Source organism: Sander vitreus, chromosome 13 (genome assembly GCF_031162955.1).
Source record: "Sander vitreus isolate 19-12246 chromosome 13, sanVit1, whole genome shotgun sequence".
NCBI classification, from domain to species: domain Eukaryota; kingdom Metazoa; phylum Chordata; class Actinopteri; order Perciformes; family Percidae; genus Sander; species Sander vitreus.
In genome coordinates, this window is record NC_135867.1 from 9,866,358 (window position 1) to 9,881,477 (window position 15,120).

Below are 15,120 nucleotides of genomic sequence, written 5' to 3' on the forward strand. Positions count from 1 at the left end.
CTATACAGTATATCTGTAGTTTTGCCAATGCTGTCAGAATATTAAAAAAACTCTGTCAAAAGTTAAATTCAAAACCTAAACTGTAATGTAATGTTAAATAGTTTGACACATAAATAGTTTGACACATTTTACCAATTGATTGACTACAGTTAGACCAACAGATGAGGTGCAGGGATGTAAGCAAGAAAAAAAAAAAAAACTTTCCATTGTCAACATATCACATTACTAGTCTGTTAACATGCCCAGTAATGCTGTAAACTGTTAAATGCCATTATTTAATTTACCAAACTTCTTGCTAATTTAGACAAATGTATGTATGTATGTAATGTATAATTTGTCTAGTCCATATCCGCTGTAACCACATCATAAGCCTTGAAATAAAGGCATAATAAAGAAGATCTGAGACGCACAAGAACTCTCTTGAATGAGGGTATAAAAGGCCAGAGAACAATAGCTGCTCTCTTTACAACATGCCTATCTCTGCAGTTCTTTCACTCAGACCATTGTACATTCATGCTTGAGGTCATTTTTAACCCTTTACAGACAACCATACTGTTACCGCAACACCCCACGTGTGGAAGGCTGAGCCTACTTATAAAGTAGTGAGAAGAAAGACGTCATCCATAAGCAGGTATAGATAATGGATGGATGGATGGAGTCAGTGTCCCTGTTTTAATACTAACACACAGGTTTTCTTATTTTGGTTAATACTATATGCTGATGTTAGCATATAGTAAACACCAAGGCCAATTTCTGGTGACTCATGGATGATAATGGCCTAGTATGATCAGTGTAGATATGAACGAAATATATAAATCCCCTGTTGGGTCATTCTCTTTTTACAGATCCACTTCCAAAGAGGTCACAGCAGAAGGTCATCTTAACAACAGCACCCAAGGGTCTGGTTGTGGCTCAAAGTACATTCCAGTAAATAAAGTAGCTTGAACCTGGATATTTAATTTAAGGATCTTCTTCCTTGATCACTTAATAGGGGTGGGCAATATGAATAAAATCTTCTATCATGGTATATGTAATTGTATATTTCAGCATGACATAGATTGATAGAATTTTATGTGGCGTTCTCTTTCATGGGGAATTCCAGAGCTTGCCTCCCAACGTGCAAATGTTCCACCAAAACAAGTTCCTTCCCAAGACTATTTTTCAGAGGCACTATCGCTCCATTCGGAGCTTAGCATCACCGAAGATGATTGCGATTGGTTTAAAGAAATGCAAACATGACAGAGCGTTTTTTTTTTTCTCCTATCCCAGGATGTATGTGTGGTGTAGCCAGACATTACTCCAGCGCTGCAGAGATACAGTAGGTCTGACAATGCGAGACTACAGCCACGTATTTAATCTATCAAAGACAATTTCAGTGCATTTAATAGTTTTTGAAAGCACACTTAATATTTGCCGACCGATTCATTTAGATTGTCGTCGTTTTCTTTCACAATATTCAGTCCAAACCATCTAGATCACAAATAATGTTAACAGAACTTCAGTAACGTGTACCCTCAGTAAAAAAGGATACTTTAAGGATGCTTAAGGATACATACGGTACATTTTATTCTGAAATTGGCTGAATATTACTGTGTACAAGACGGAAATGAGCACATTGCTGCTCCTTGGTGGAATGAGCACAACAGGCAGCCACATTGCTCTAAGCAAAATAACCTGCCCCTTTTTTTTAAATGTTTCGTTACTTGATTACTGCAGATGGAAAATATGTAACAGCTGTGCAGCTCTGAAGCAAATAGCGATGTATTGGATAGTTTTCCTACAGCTTTAGAGTAAAAGTCTACCCTGTATCCAAAGCGACTAGGAATGCTGGAAGACTAAGCTTGTGAAGTTAAGTGAACACGTGTGCAGCATGGAAACTGTTCTTAGTGACATGGAAATAAAATGGATGACCCCATGGCAAAAAACCTAAATCGCTGCACTTTCCATCTCTCTGAAGAAACAGCCCAGTCTATTTTAATTCACAGTTAAACACTGAAAAAGAGAGGAAAAACCCCACAGGTTTTATGTTAAGATTCTAATTGCTCAATTTGTTCTCAGTATTCAACAGATTGCAAGACTAAACACATACTTTGCAATGCGTACATTTATGCATAAGTGTGGGCAATAACTCTGTCACACTATGGAGTAATTTACCAGTATACAGAACTTGATACTAAACTACCTGATGCTATTTAGGGGTAGCAGCTACATAGAGACTCAGGTATGGGTGCTGCATGAAAAAGGTGGGCGAGAAGTGGCATAAATATCTTCGGTGAGAAAAGCGTCTGACTCCCTTCAAGTATTCTCAGGAAGTGAATGCTGTAAGACTATATTTTAAAAAAGAAATGCAAATTAGTATGAAGTATATAATTATCTAATGACACCATGGGTGTTTTTTCCCCCTCATCATTAGGAACACTGTCTGCTCAACCGAGCTTGGTATTGTGATTATGTGCCATCCAAAACAGATCTGGAAGAATACCAACCCCCTTAAGAAATGTAGAACTCATATTAAAGTCAGACTGAGTGAATAAACACAGTCTGTGGTCAGTGATCATGGAAAAAGCACACATTTCCTTGGTTGAACTAAAGGCTGGGGCAGCTGTGTTGATGAGATGTGGTGAATAACACTTCCTGTCTAGCATGTGTCATTTTTTTTAACAGTATCATCTTTTCTCTGTTCGTATAAACTCCTGAATCGGAAGGCAAAACAATTGCATCAAGCTACAGAATGAAAGATGACCAGAGCTGATGGGAAAAGGCAGGATAAGATGGGGGAAAAAAGCAAAGAAGGATGGCAGGAAATTAAGAAATGGTAACGGGTGGTGCTGAATGACTTAGCTCTACGTCACTATCCTGGCCAGGCAGCTGGGATGATGTCTTATGATGTCAAACCACTGCCTTATTCTTCATCATAGTCCACAATGTAACAGGTCAACAATGATAACATAACATGGTAAAAAGATAAAAAAACTTTAATTTTTTTAATTAACTTTAAATTCCACAAACAATGCTGGCACATAAAAAAATGTATAATCCCTTTATCATAGTGAAGCTGGTGAGATTTTAAACATTCCAACTGGCCACTTTTCTGTAAGAAATACCACAGCCTCAAGATGGCTTATAATATGTCAATGCCAAATCTAACAGGAGATAAGAGATTGGCTTGTAAGCTCTCCGGATGGGTATCTACATCTCCCTCACCGATGAGAGCCCACCCACAGGCTGTCAACACAGCAGGAAGCAGCTGCATGGCATGGCGAACACCAGCGGGGAATGCCCCTGCTGAAAATATCTCACATATGCTTATCTGGTTCAGTGCCATTGATCCAAGACTGTAGGGCTTTAGAAATGTAACTAGTAATGTGTGCTGGTAATATGCTGAAGTATGGATGAAGTAAAATGAATGATATTGTTGAAAGTGATAGGTGACAGTTAACTCTGTGTTTTATCAATATAGGTGGATGTTACAGGAGATAATTTGTGCTTCCTAGCACATACATAACAACATGTACAGTCATTGATTCATTATAGCAATACAAATACAGCAATTCCTCATCAACTGGCACTGCTACTATTTCTGGCTTTCAAAACTCACTATCCAGCCCTTTCTGGAGAAAAAACTCCACTCTCATTGATATTTGAAGTTTTACCTATCTGCTCTCACTTTGTCACGCCACTCACAAAGTCTAAAAAGCCTTCATCTTGAGCAAAAAATGTAACAAAAACAAAGCAGTGCTAAGGCTGGATGATGAAAATGCAACTTTGATTACGAGGGTCTATATTGGCACAAACACTAATGAAAATGAGGGATGGGGTCTGCGTTTGTGTAAGAGGAGTCAAGTTCTTTACCTGTTGTTGCAGGTCTTATTGATTGACATCAATAAGACGAATAAGATGAAATGTTATCAATAAAGAGCAGATAACAGCCCTTAATGTTTTAGCAAATCTGTGTTCATTACACTACAAAGATTACTGTTCATAGCTACGCATGCACTTTTACTTAGGCATGTCCTCAACAACAGAAAGGTGCCATGATTAAAACACAATCATGAATATGATATCAGCTGATTTATAAGTAAGACTGTTGGCAGCTTTTGAAGCCTTAGGTCAAACTAATGATATTAGTAATGGAATAGTTTATATTCTTCTGGTTAACATGACACTTACAGCCTCAGAAAAACCCCGGTGGAGCATTCTAATTCATTGCTCATGCTTTGACCATCCTAATCAATTAAAAGGAATGTAATCAAATTAGAGTTGACAGTATGCTTTGCCTAAATTGACTATGTGCTCATTAAAAGCAGTTGCCTTTTTGGGTTTCCTGGAGTCCATGCTCTTTAAGCTCAGATGTGTGCAGAGTGCAAGATCCATTACCTTCGAAAGAGGAAGGGAAACTAGGATACTAATGAGATTCCCTCCTTGTGCAAAGCACACTGCCAGCGTGACGTTCGAGAATGATTCAGACATTTCTGTGGTCATCAGTGTGGTCGTCGCATTCATCACTGTCCTCCATTAAGTTCATTGGGACATTTTCCGACTCCTCTCGCACAATATAATTACCAGTGTCAAATGGGTGGAGCAGGGAGAGCTTTTCTACAGGCACTAGGGGGACAGGGTTGAATGGAGAGAGTACTTCCATTCACTTCCTGACTTATGCTAGCCTTCGCTGGTGGAAAGGTTAGAACTTGTTACACACCCTGCACCCTGAAACTTGCAAATGCACACACAAAAACACACACAATAAAAAGACAATCACATACCAAGGCACAGTGACATACATACACACGAACCCACTTACTCACCTGGAGGTCAAAGAACTTGCTGTAGCGTCTGTAAATGATTTCTGTACTGCCATCGCTCCAGGACACTTTGATGATGTAAACCTGAAAAAACAAAAGGCAAAACTAAGTGGAACGTTTAAACTGACAAACAACCATTAGTGTCAACTACTTCATAATCTCAACGCCCTGGGGCATCACTCCTGACTCATGGTGCCAGTGAGAGGAAAGGCAGACAGCACGCTTGTCATGCAACATCGGGCAGCAGACACTGTCATCATCCATTCACATGAACACAATAAGGAATATCCGGTTATTTCATTTCCCAGTCCATTTGCATCACTTCCTATTGAAGAGGAAGTCATTATCCTGTATATACAGTAGATGCAGCAGATTTGACAATGCTGTCTTTTAAATATTGCAGCTCTTTGAGAAACATTGTTGTGGCAGCTATTGTCATAATGACCTGAGCAGCAAAAGCAGCCAAATGGAAAAATTTGTTTCTACCACACTCTCTCACTCACATGTATTTTATATTTCTTCAGTGTGATTTGTATTTATGTGTGTGAAATAAACACATAAACATCAGTTCATGAGTTTGATGTGAAGCTTTCAATATCATACTTAAAATGTATGCAGAGAACACAATTAGAATACAGATAACTTGTTGTTGCCTTTGTGGCACTAAATAAAAGAAAATGACCTATTGTACATGTACAACTGCAAATTCCATTAGCCTCGTATTAACAACAGTGAAACAGCACATAGCATCCAACCAAAAGCATCTAGCCTAATAATTGCAGTCTACAGACAACATACACAATTCTTTATTTTGTTCTCTAAAGAAGAAGAGGCAGGGTGGTGATTGGAAACTCCCTGGTGGCTCGCTGTGTCTGGCTGAATGCTGTTGGCCCAACTCCCAGACCTTCTCTGGCCTCGCGCTCTCTTTCAGGGTACTACAGTCAGATATGGCTATGGATGGACCAACTACAGGAGCAATGTATATCAGCAGGAAGGCTGTCTTCATTAAATAAAAACAGTTACCAATGGAAGGTCATCTATACAATAACATGAGCATAGTGACTATTTTCAGAGTATTGTCTGTGGCCAACGACTATGTGCTAAACTCTCAACAATTAAGAGGAATAACCATTGTAGTCAAAAGGTCTTTTCCTTGCTAGTCTATACCTACAATGGCAAATGAGGCTGAAACCATAGCTCTGAGGAAAAAAAGAAAGGCTATAACTTTAGCTATAAAAAGCTGCAATTAAACACTAATCCTGGCAATAAAATGCTGTCATATCTGTAAGTCTCTTAGGAATGTGATTTTTCAGGTGTTTTTTTCTGTCTTCAGGAAAGGTTCAACTCTGATGAGCAGAAGAGCTATAAGCTGCTTTTTGTACACTTGACCACACCCCCAGCGTTCTGGAAGATTTGCAGTATCCAGCCTGCATACAGAGTGAGTACCAGAGGCACAAAACAACATGGGCTGCACCAGGGAGCAAACAGACAGATGGAGAGGACACAGGACCTCGAGAACTCTATGTCCTTGACCACTAACACTCACAGCGGTATAGGGTCCGTTGGTCCTTCAACCCAGGCATCATTTATTACACATGATTGGATGCAAACCAACATGCACACGAGCGCACACACAGGCACACACCATGTACACGGAACTAACACGGACACCTGCTAAGGCCTTGGCAGTGGCTCTCACTGTTGGCCCTCTAGATCATATGATGTCATATGTGTTTTGTTGTGCTTTGATTCTGTGCACTTGTGCAGACAAATTTGCCCACATGTACGCCCCAGAATGATGAAAGTTCCATTGTTTAAAAATTGCAGAAAAATGAGCAATGGGTCTTTGTCCTTTTTGACATTTTTGTCTCCCACGCAACATTGCAGTACCAGTGGGGAATGATTGTTGAAATAGTAAAAAATATCCACACATTGATTCTTCTTCTCCTGCCCCCACATACAGTAATGGGAGTGGAACAGATTCCCTGAACTGGCCCAGATAGTACATGCCAATAGAGAGACACTGTTAATGAGATAATCCTAGCATTATCACCAGACATCAGGACATATTTAGCACTCGTAGCAGCTTTGCTTATTTGATGACTTGCATGTACTCGCATGATCCTAGCAATTTTTGGGTAGTACCTTCATCGTTGAATGCCCTTATTGTAATTTGCTTTGAATAAAAGCATCAGCTAAATGAATGAAATGTAATATTATCACTTTTAAGGTCTCCATCAACTTAACACTGCAGAACTAGAGCTGTCCTGTGTCTAATTATCAGTAAATGTGGCTAAAAGTAGGGCTGGGTACAGAATTCAATACTTTTTAGGCACCGACCGAATTGCCTCTAAAAGTATCGAGTATAGAAAAATGCCTCATCATTCAATACCAAATTTCAATACCCAAGGAGTAAACCTCATCAGTGTCAGTGATGCAGCATGCTTCTACCAAGATCTAATAATGTTGGTGACTGGCTGTCTAACGTTACATGTTGTAGAGGCAGGAAAGAAAAAAAATGTACGTAACACACAGAGATGGGGCTCACGTAGTAGGAACTGACAAATAAATAAAAAGTATTGTTTAGGAACCGGTTTCGAAGTCACGGTATTGGTATCGGTACCGAACATTTTTAAATGATACCCAACCCTACCTAAAAGACCTGTCCAATTAAAGTAAAGCCCTAACAGAGGCATAAATGAAAACATAGTACAATGTACTCTGTGCCCTGCATTTGGCCGTGTAATTCCCGACTATTGATGACTTTTAAAACAAACATATTATAATAAAAAACTGAAGAAAAAAAACCCGATAAATACCACATGACATATGGTCTGTACTGTTTAGGTGGTTCCTTTGTTCAAACATTGCCTGGTGTTCACTGGGATAACTTTAGAAACTGTTAGTCATACTTCCTGGTTACCAGTGCCTGTAGGTATGGGGGGGGGGTTTCTGAGTAAATTGGAGAACCTGAGGCATGACAAAACTGGGATGCTCAATTTGAAATGTTGGGGATTAGTCTAGATGTTTTGTAGACTGGATTGACTTGCCTATTAAAATGTTTTCTGATGGCATACACGTGGCACCAGCAGGCATATGAGAAGCACTAGAAATGATGGTTAGACTGCAGTCTGGTAGAATTAGTACAATGCCTATATTCATATACTGAATAGCTGATAGTTGAATGTATGACGACCCAGAGGGGGTCATAGTTCACATGAGCCAGATCCATTTAAAATGCGCAAAACAACAATACTAACTGAAATTCCTCTGCGTTAAGGACACGAGTTGCAAAATCTCAGACCCAAACAAAGAACTAATAAACCCAGCAGTATTCCCTCCACTCTGATTGAATAGTAAGATAATGTCAGCCTGAAAAACACTCAGGAACAACTTAAAACGAGACTTTGTTACTATTTAAGGCTGCCAAACGTCACTGTATGTTGTCTTAATTTCACTGTATAGGCTGTTGGGATCTAATACATTGGTTTGTCAACTGATTGTGGTGCTAACAGTCTTCATTATAAAAACCTGATTGGTCTAAGAGTCTGAACAGTCCCTTTTCGGCTGGCTTGGTAAACTGTAATCTGATACTCTCTTTGTTTTTACTTTACCCGACAGGAAAGGGTGAAGCGCTGCAAAATATCCTCGATCTGTTGCTCACTTTAAGCAGCAAAGGCGGTGTTGTTGTGATAATTAAATTAGGCTTACGTAGTGTTTGTTCGGATTTCTTCGTTTCTGGACATCTTGCACTGTCACTTCTTGCACGGTGCGCCGTGGCATGATGTCTTCTTCTTTACGCCTCCGTTACAAAGAAAAACAGAATTCCCGGTTGGGTTTTTACGAGCGATCAAACCCGGTTGAGAAAGTTTGCACGGCGGCGCTTCTTTGTCATCCGCGCCGCTCAGATCCGTGACCTCTGAATGCAACAAATGCTATTTTCCGTAAAGCTGTCTACGTCAAATTTCCTGTCCAACAATCAGCCGCTCGGAAGCCAGAAGTTAAAGTCGGTCGGTTCTTCGCCCCCCCCCCCCCCCCCCCTTCTTGTGCCTTGTACCGTCCCGCTGACGGCTCCAACCAAACTCCCAGCCTATCCCAGCTCGCCCACTCCCATTTGATCAACTGTGCTCAAGCGTCAGAGCAGACCACAGGCTGCAGGATCACTCAGCCACAGGTTCAATCCATGCACTTAAAGCTGTATCAACGTTACTGGGTGTGAACATTATGATCCACATGTAGCAAACACTCTTAATGTCAATAATCCACAGATTTAAAAATGGGAGTGGAGAGTGAAGTAGGCTATTTTAGACTGAATAGAACATTATTATTACATAGCTTTGAGGCAGCACTCAAACGCAGTATTATGCTCAAGGGCACTTAAGCAAAGCATATGTGTTGCACTCTTCTTACCTTATATTCTCATTATATCTCTATACTGCAGCCTAATTTTCCCATAGTTATTTCGGTCTACTCTGTAGCTATGACATCTATTGCATTCTTAAGGAGCACATCACTTTTTTTTGCCAGGTGTCCAGTGTAGTGATAGCCTACATTTTGATACATCCTTTGAGTCGCTTGGACACATTACATGAAAGTTATTGAGAAAACATCATGAATTTTTCAAAGAAATAGTAATATAAAATAGAATAATTTCATCAAATATTTGTCGATTTGAAAATGTCTGAAAGGAAACAACATACAGCTAGGCTATGTTCCAAACTTCACGATAACTGGATAAACATGTATTATAGGTAGTTATGGGAATTATGGCTAATTTTGAAATTTGCTCACATGCGCACTTGTAGTTGCACTATTGCTTGTGCATATGGAAAGCAACATGATCTGCTTTTCAACCTAAATGACTCACTGAGACTGCAACCCATGATATCATTACGTGTGTATGCGGTTAATGTCTCTCAGTTATGAGATGATTAAAGCTGGGATGGGTTAAACTGGAAATGTGCTAATTAGGTTCCAGAAAAGTGCTTTGTAAGTATAAAGTTGACATTTTTTCCTACCTATTAATATCCCAGTGTTATGCTGGACTTTGTTGTTTAAGATTTAACTGCAATTGTTTTGTAAGTCACTAAAAAAATGTTAAGTCGATACTTTCAATATTTATAGGTTTTAAAAAGACCAATAACCAAGTTTGAGATTTGACTGACAGTTTTGTTGCAAAACAGCCCCATCTTTTGGTGTGTTGTACTCATTACATTAATACTGTATATGTGGCAGTTCTACCCTATCTGCAAAAGCACAGCCCTCGCTATATAATGACAGCAGATTGATATAAAATGATGGCTGCATTACGAAGAAAATGTCAGGAGTCAAAATTATCATAGCAAGTTCTAATTATTGAGAAAATTGAACAATTTATTTTTTTATGACAAGTCATGACATCATGTGACTCTCCAAACCATTTTAATCAAAAGCAAACATGAAAGTAAAGATGTACTGCATCATTCAAATATAAAGAGGTTACGTCAAAGGGGTTATATGAGTCCATGTTGAGGAATGGAAGTTTTTTTTTTCTTCTGAACTTTATAAAAATAAACATGACATTTAGTGGAAAAATGCTAATACCAAAATATCCCCCAAAAATCAGGCATTGCATCATAGGCCATATTTTAAATGTGATATAAAAGTGTGATAACTGTTGAATAAAAAAATTTGAATGAGTATAGGGCATTATAAAATGTCACAAAGGTAAAGACTCAGACGTCATATAAAAGATGAGAGGATATAGGTCATATGAAAGGTGAAGGGTCAGTGCCGTCACACATTTGCAGCTCCAGGTGTGATGTGATGCCGGAGAAGCGATCCTGCAGTGGCAACAGATAGCCCAAGGCTTCTCCCTGAACCACTGGGCCCATGTAACGGTAAGGACGGATGTTGAAGATCTTCACACAGTGCACTGGATAAGATAAAAACAAAAAAATATAGTCACAATCACTGCCTTGCTATCTCCAGCTTGGACGTGTTGAAAAGTTGTTTTTTATGTGCATACACTTTTACTTCAACAATTTTAGTATATAAATGACATTTCCAATGTAATAGAAAGAGATGGTGCTAAAGCCAAAAGTGACTTAATTCAGCTTACTGACACAATTAAGAATATAATATATATATATATATATATATATATGTGTGTGTGTGTGTGTACCAGTGAAGACAGGTTGATGTTTCTCTTACTTTACCTTTATGGGGTACATTTGTATGAAATGAGTTGAAAGAACGTCTACATAAAAAGCTTTTTAACTCCATGTCTAAAATAGGCATAGGAATCAATGGCTGATCAATAATTAAAAATTATAATAATAAGAGAAAAGTAAAGGACTTTCCCCTTAAAATGTGGCATCCCTTTACCTTGAACAACTGCTTCTTAATAGCTATAAATCTCCCATGCACTGTATACTCTTTGTGCAAATGTATAACATACTGTACATGTGTCGATAAACATGTTCTTAGGCCACCCAACAAATTTGAAATGTGGAGATAGCTGGCTCATAATTGCTCATTTATAAATTAAAATGGATTAACGCAGACTCAGGTCTGACCATCTCCCTTTCATCAGTCTGCAGTCAAAAACAAGCAGGCTGCCAACTCAGAAACAAGCAACCTAAAACATGGACTGCAACCAGGCTAGTCTGCAGCGCAACATCATCATTAAAACCTACAAGCTCCTAATGATCAGTGTTTCAGCATTAATGTGGGTATCATGGCGAGGTAATGTGTCTCTGTGATGTCTAATCATGTCTGTGCTTTACCCTGAGATGAAAGGAGCTGACAGTGTTCTTCTGATAATACAGTTCAATTAGAGGTAGAGGCAGAATGATGACTAATGATGTTTACTCATCACTCCAGCGCCTTATCAGCTCAGGATGCTCTCAAAATACACACACGCTCACATATACACAGGCACAAATATACTTTACATTGCAAAGGCATGTGTGCACTCTTCTGCCAGGCTCCATCGACACAAACACACAAACACTGATGCACTGCTTTGTTCTGTAATGATGGGTTATAGTGGGGGTCATTACTCATGAACAGCCTTTGATGGGGTTTGACATGCATCTGGGTCCTGGTGTTAATGGCAACCAAGAGTTCAATGGAGTCTCAGCCCCTTCTCTCCAACACCTTGACTAATCCCTCTAAATCACTCCTTATTTTCATCCCCACCTAACGCCTCCACCATAATAAACTAACATTGCTCTTGCCCTAGCCATGGTCCCATACACTATAGATCATAGGAATTTACTTGCAGAGGTAACAGTAAAGGGATTACTGTGGTTTAATAAAACCTATTTTTTTTTCATTATTTTCTATTATAGCAAATATCAGGATGACTTCTAAAAGTATTTCCAGAAAACAGAGCGGATGTGCCCAGCGATTGTTAGTCACGCTAGTAGGCACTGGCGGTCACCCAGTTGGTTGGTCCACCTCTTTCAGTTGGCGCTCCTGACTTTTCATCAAGTAGCATCATGGGTTTTCTAACAGTTTGGTTTTCTTTACTATGAGCATTATAGCCAAACAGAACTAATGTGGCTGTACACTCCTTAGTCTTGTTGATTTATTATACAGTCATCATTAAGTTTGTAGAATAAGCTGTTTACTTTTCTTTTACTTAGTAGACCGATGCACTCAAAAGTCTTGACTTTAACATGTTGGTGGATATTATATCTGAAATATATTTGAACAGTTTTAAAGACTGGATCTTATCATTTTAAATGGTTATTAATAATCTCCAGAAATGTATTTCCCTTGCTGCACTCACTTTCAAGTACTGCATTGACATCTTGTCCTTCTTACCATCATTGACAAGTTTGACCCCATCAAACTGATTCCCAGCGGGTTCTTTCCGACTCACTGGACCTGCCAAAGAGCCTGAGAATGGAGCGCTGACAATGCCATAGTCATCACACACCAGGTCCACTGCTTTATGTAGGTAATTACCTCTGTAAGAGGAGCAACAGGAAAGATTGGAATTACACAGATATCGTAAAAGGCCTGTTTCAATTAGTCATATTTCAAGGAAGGAACTTCTTGTCTGTCTATGGATGCAGTAGCCTACATGTCTACATGCCAGAGAAAGCTGGACTAATCACCTATAAAACTTTGGTCTCTCTTGTCATGTTAATATAGACATTTGGTTGTGAGTGAGTTGTGCCCTGAAATGACATCACCCCTTGAATGATTACTAAAATGAAATAATATATTTTCTCTCTTTGATGTGGACCTTTGTCATGTCTAGATAGGTTGACATCATAGACAGGTTGACCACGCAGAAGGAAATGTCAGAAGCCACATAGTGAACAGTTTGAGAGAATATGCAACACCAGAGGTGCTGCATTATCAACCCATCTGCACTTGGAAGCTCTCATGTTGCAGCATTAACAATCTTTTGAGGATTAAAAATTAGATCAGGACCTGTTGGAGTTGAAAGCTCCACAGCCATGCGCATCGCACGCCCTCACTCTGTTGTTGTGGTGACCAGCACAAAGGACACTCCAGGCTGCAACTACAGAGAAAGGTAAAAAGTCCAATACTGTTCTTCTCCAAATACACCATATTTAAAGGTTGCTGCATTTCATTCCAAAAGGCCAAGCATAAAAATATATTTAAACATCTGAGACACCTCATGTTCTATTCATGTGGAAATAAGGCCAATTACAGCAGAAAGTCACTATTCAATGCCATTTATTCATGTCCTTTACATCACTGGTGTGTCAAACATTGATACAGCCTCACACCCACTATGACACATGTTCATGACTCAGACAGGAAAAAACAGTACACAACCCTTTTAATCCCTACTTGGCAAACAAATAGCAGTGTGTTTTTGTGAAAGAAGTGTCTGAAGTAGCCAATTATAACCTAGTGTTAGCGTTTGTGATCTATGCATATGTGGTATGTGTTTGCAGTCACGTGTAACTATACCTGGCATACAACACTGCCGCGTCTGGGCCCCTGAACACTTGTCCTTTAGGTATCTGCCTTGGCAGATGTATCGGCCAGACTGGCAGATGCCTCCCATTCTGGTGCAGGTAATGTCACTTTTTGGTCCCATGGAAACTCTCTTACTTCCTGTCTTCTTGACCTTTTTCCTTGGAGCCGCTGCTTTATGTCTCCCGTCATTTGTCGTTGTGTAATTTCTCGTCACCTTGATGTTACTCTCAGCATTCTTGTCAGGGCTTCGGAATTCTTCGCTCTTCCTCTTTTCATGTTCTAAAGCACAACTTAACAGGACATCTTAAGGAGAGATAAAAGGTATACTCAGCAAGTTAAGGAGGAAGGATTAAAAATGAGAATATGACAACTTTCTTAACGATTACATCAAACTATTTTGTGTTGTTGTCGTTAAGCTTGCTGATCTGGCAGAAAGTCACCGGCGGTTCGGGATCAGATCATGGGGATCAGACCTCCGGTTCTGGGTCTAATGTTATAATGTTTGCTGCTGCCGCTGCAGCTAGCTAGCAGCTAGCCACCAGCCCTATGACCTGGGTCCCTGGTTCGCTCTATGTTCGCTCCCCGGTGCTGACTGACTCTGGTCCGTCTGCAGAGCTAGCATTACCCGCTCTAGCTGAGCTGGGAATCAGACGACTATGCTGCGCTCGTGTTTTATTCATATTTTCTTTTCTTTGCAGAATATGAAAGAAAAAGGCATTTTTTAATTTCTGTTTTCTAGTGATTTAATTTTTTGTTATATGAAATAGGAAATGAAAATCGAAGCATGTTTAAAATGTTCACATTCCCTTTTGACAAGGAAAAGGAAAAAAACGCCTTGTATTTCAATTTTAAATGTTGTATTTTAAAACGAAAATCAAATAGCCATTCGTTTTGTGTGTTTTAATATCTGTTAATGAAATGAAAATCGAATGACCAAAACATACACTGACCGGATTTCCTGAGGATGGATAACAAGGATCTGCACACACAAGAATACAAAAATAAACATGTTACACTCTTTCCAATACTCCTTTTTATTTTTATAGTCTATATTGTTTTCACACTTCACTGGGACATTGCTGCAAATACAATTGCTTATCAGCAAGGCAAGAAGGCATGAGATGGGAGGCTCCAGGTTGCAGCCATAGAATCAATTTTTTTGTTTGCCTATTATCTGCATTTATTTTATAGACAGACATATATTTTTAAGTATTTTATTAATCAGTATGATAGTCTGCATTTATCTTATAGACATATATTTTTAAAGTATTTTATTCATTTGTATGATTGCCGTTACTGTTTAGTTAAAAAAACACCAAATATATCAAGTATTTTATTCATTAGCACGATAGTCTGCATTTATCTTACT

At 39.1% G+C, this 15,120-nt stretch overlaps 2 protein-coding genes across 3 annotated transcripts in view; both read right to left on the bottom strand.

The window, feature by feature from the left end:
• Positions 1 to 8,840, bottom strand: part of sh3pxd2b (SH3 and PX domains 2B) — a 39,235-nt gene extending 30,395 nt beyond the window's left edge. For both annotated transcript variants that reach the window (XM_078265470.1, XM_078265469.1), the window contains exons 1-2: positions 8,514 to 8,840; positions 4,806 to 4,886 (exon numbers count right to left, since the gene is read on the bottom strand). In XM_078265470.1, coding sequence (XP_078121596.1) covers positions 4,806 to 4,886; positions 8,514 to 8,585 — 153 coding nt within the window. In that variant the 5' untranslated portion in view covers positions 8,586 to 8,840. The remainder of the gene's footprint in view (positions 1 to 4,805; positions 4,887 to 8,513) is intronic.
• A 1,301-nt stretch (positions 8,841 to 10,141) lies between these two features.
• On the bottom strand, positions 10,142 to 14,342 carry LOC144527665 (leukocyte cell-derived chemotaxin-2). Its single transcript, XM_078265872.1, has 4 exons — positions 13,743 to 14,342; positions 13,233 to 13,323; positions 12,615 to 12,760; positions 10,142 to 10,716 (listed from the first exon to the last, which is right to left on the bottom strand). Exons 1-4 carry the CDS (start codon positions 13,870 to 13,872, stop codon positions 10,550 to 10,552), a joined length of 534 nt encoding a protein of 177 aa, XP_078121998.1. The 5' UTR covers positions 13,873 to 14,342; the 3' UTR covers positions 10,142 to 10,549.
• Between the last annotated feature and the right edge of the window lie 778 nt (positions 14,343 to 15,120).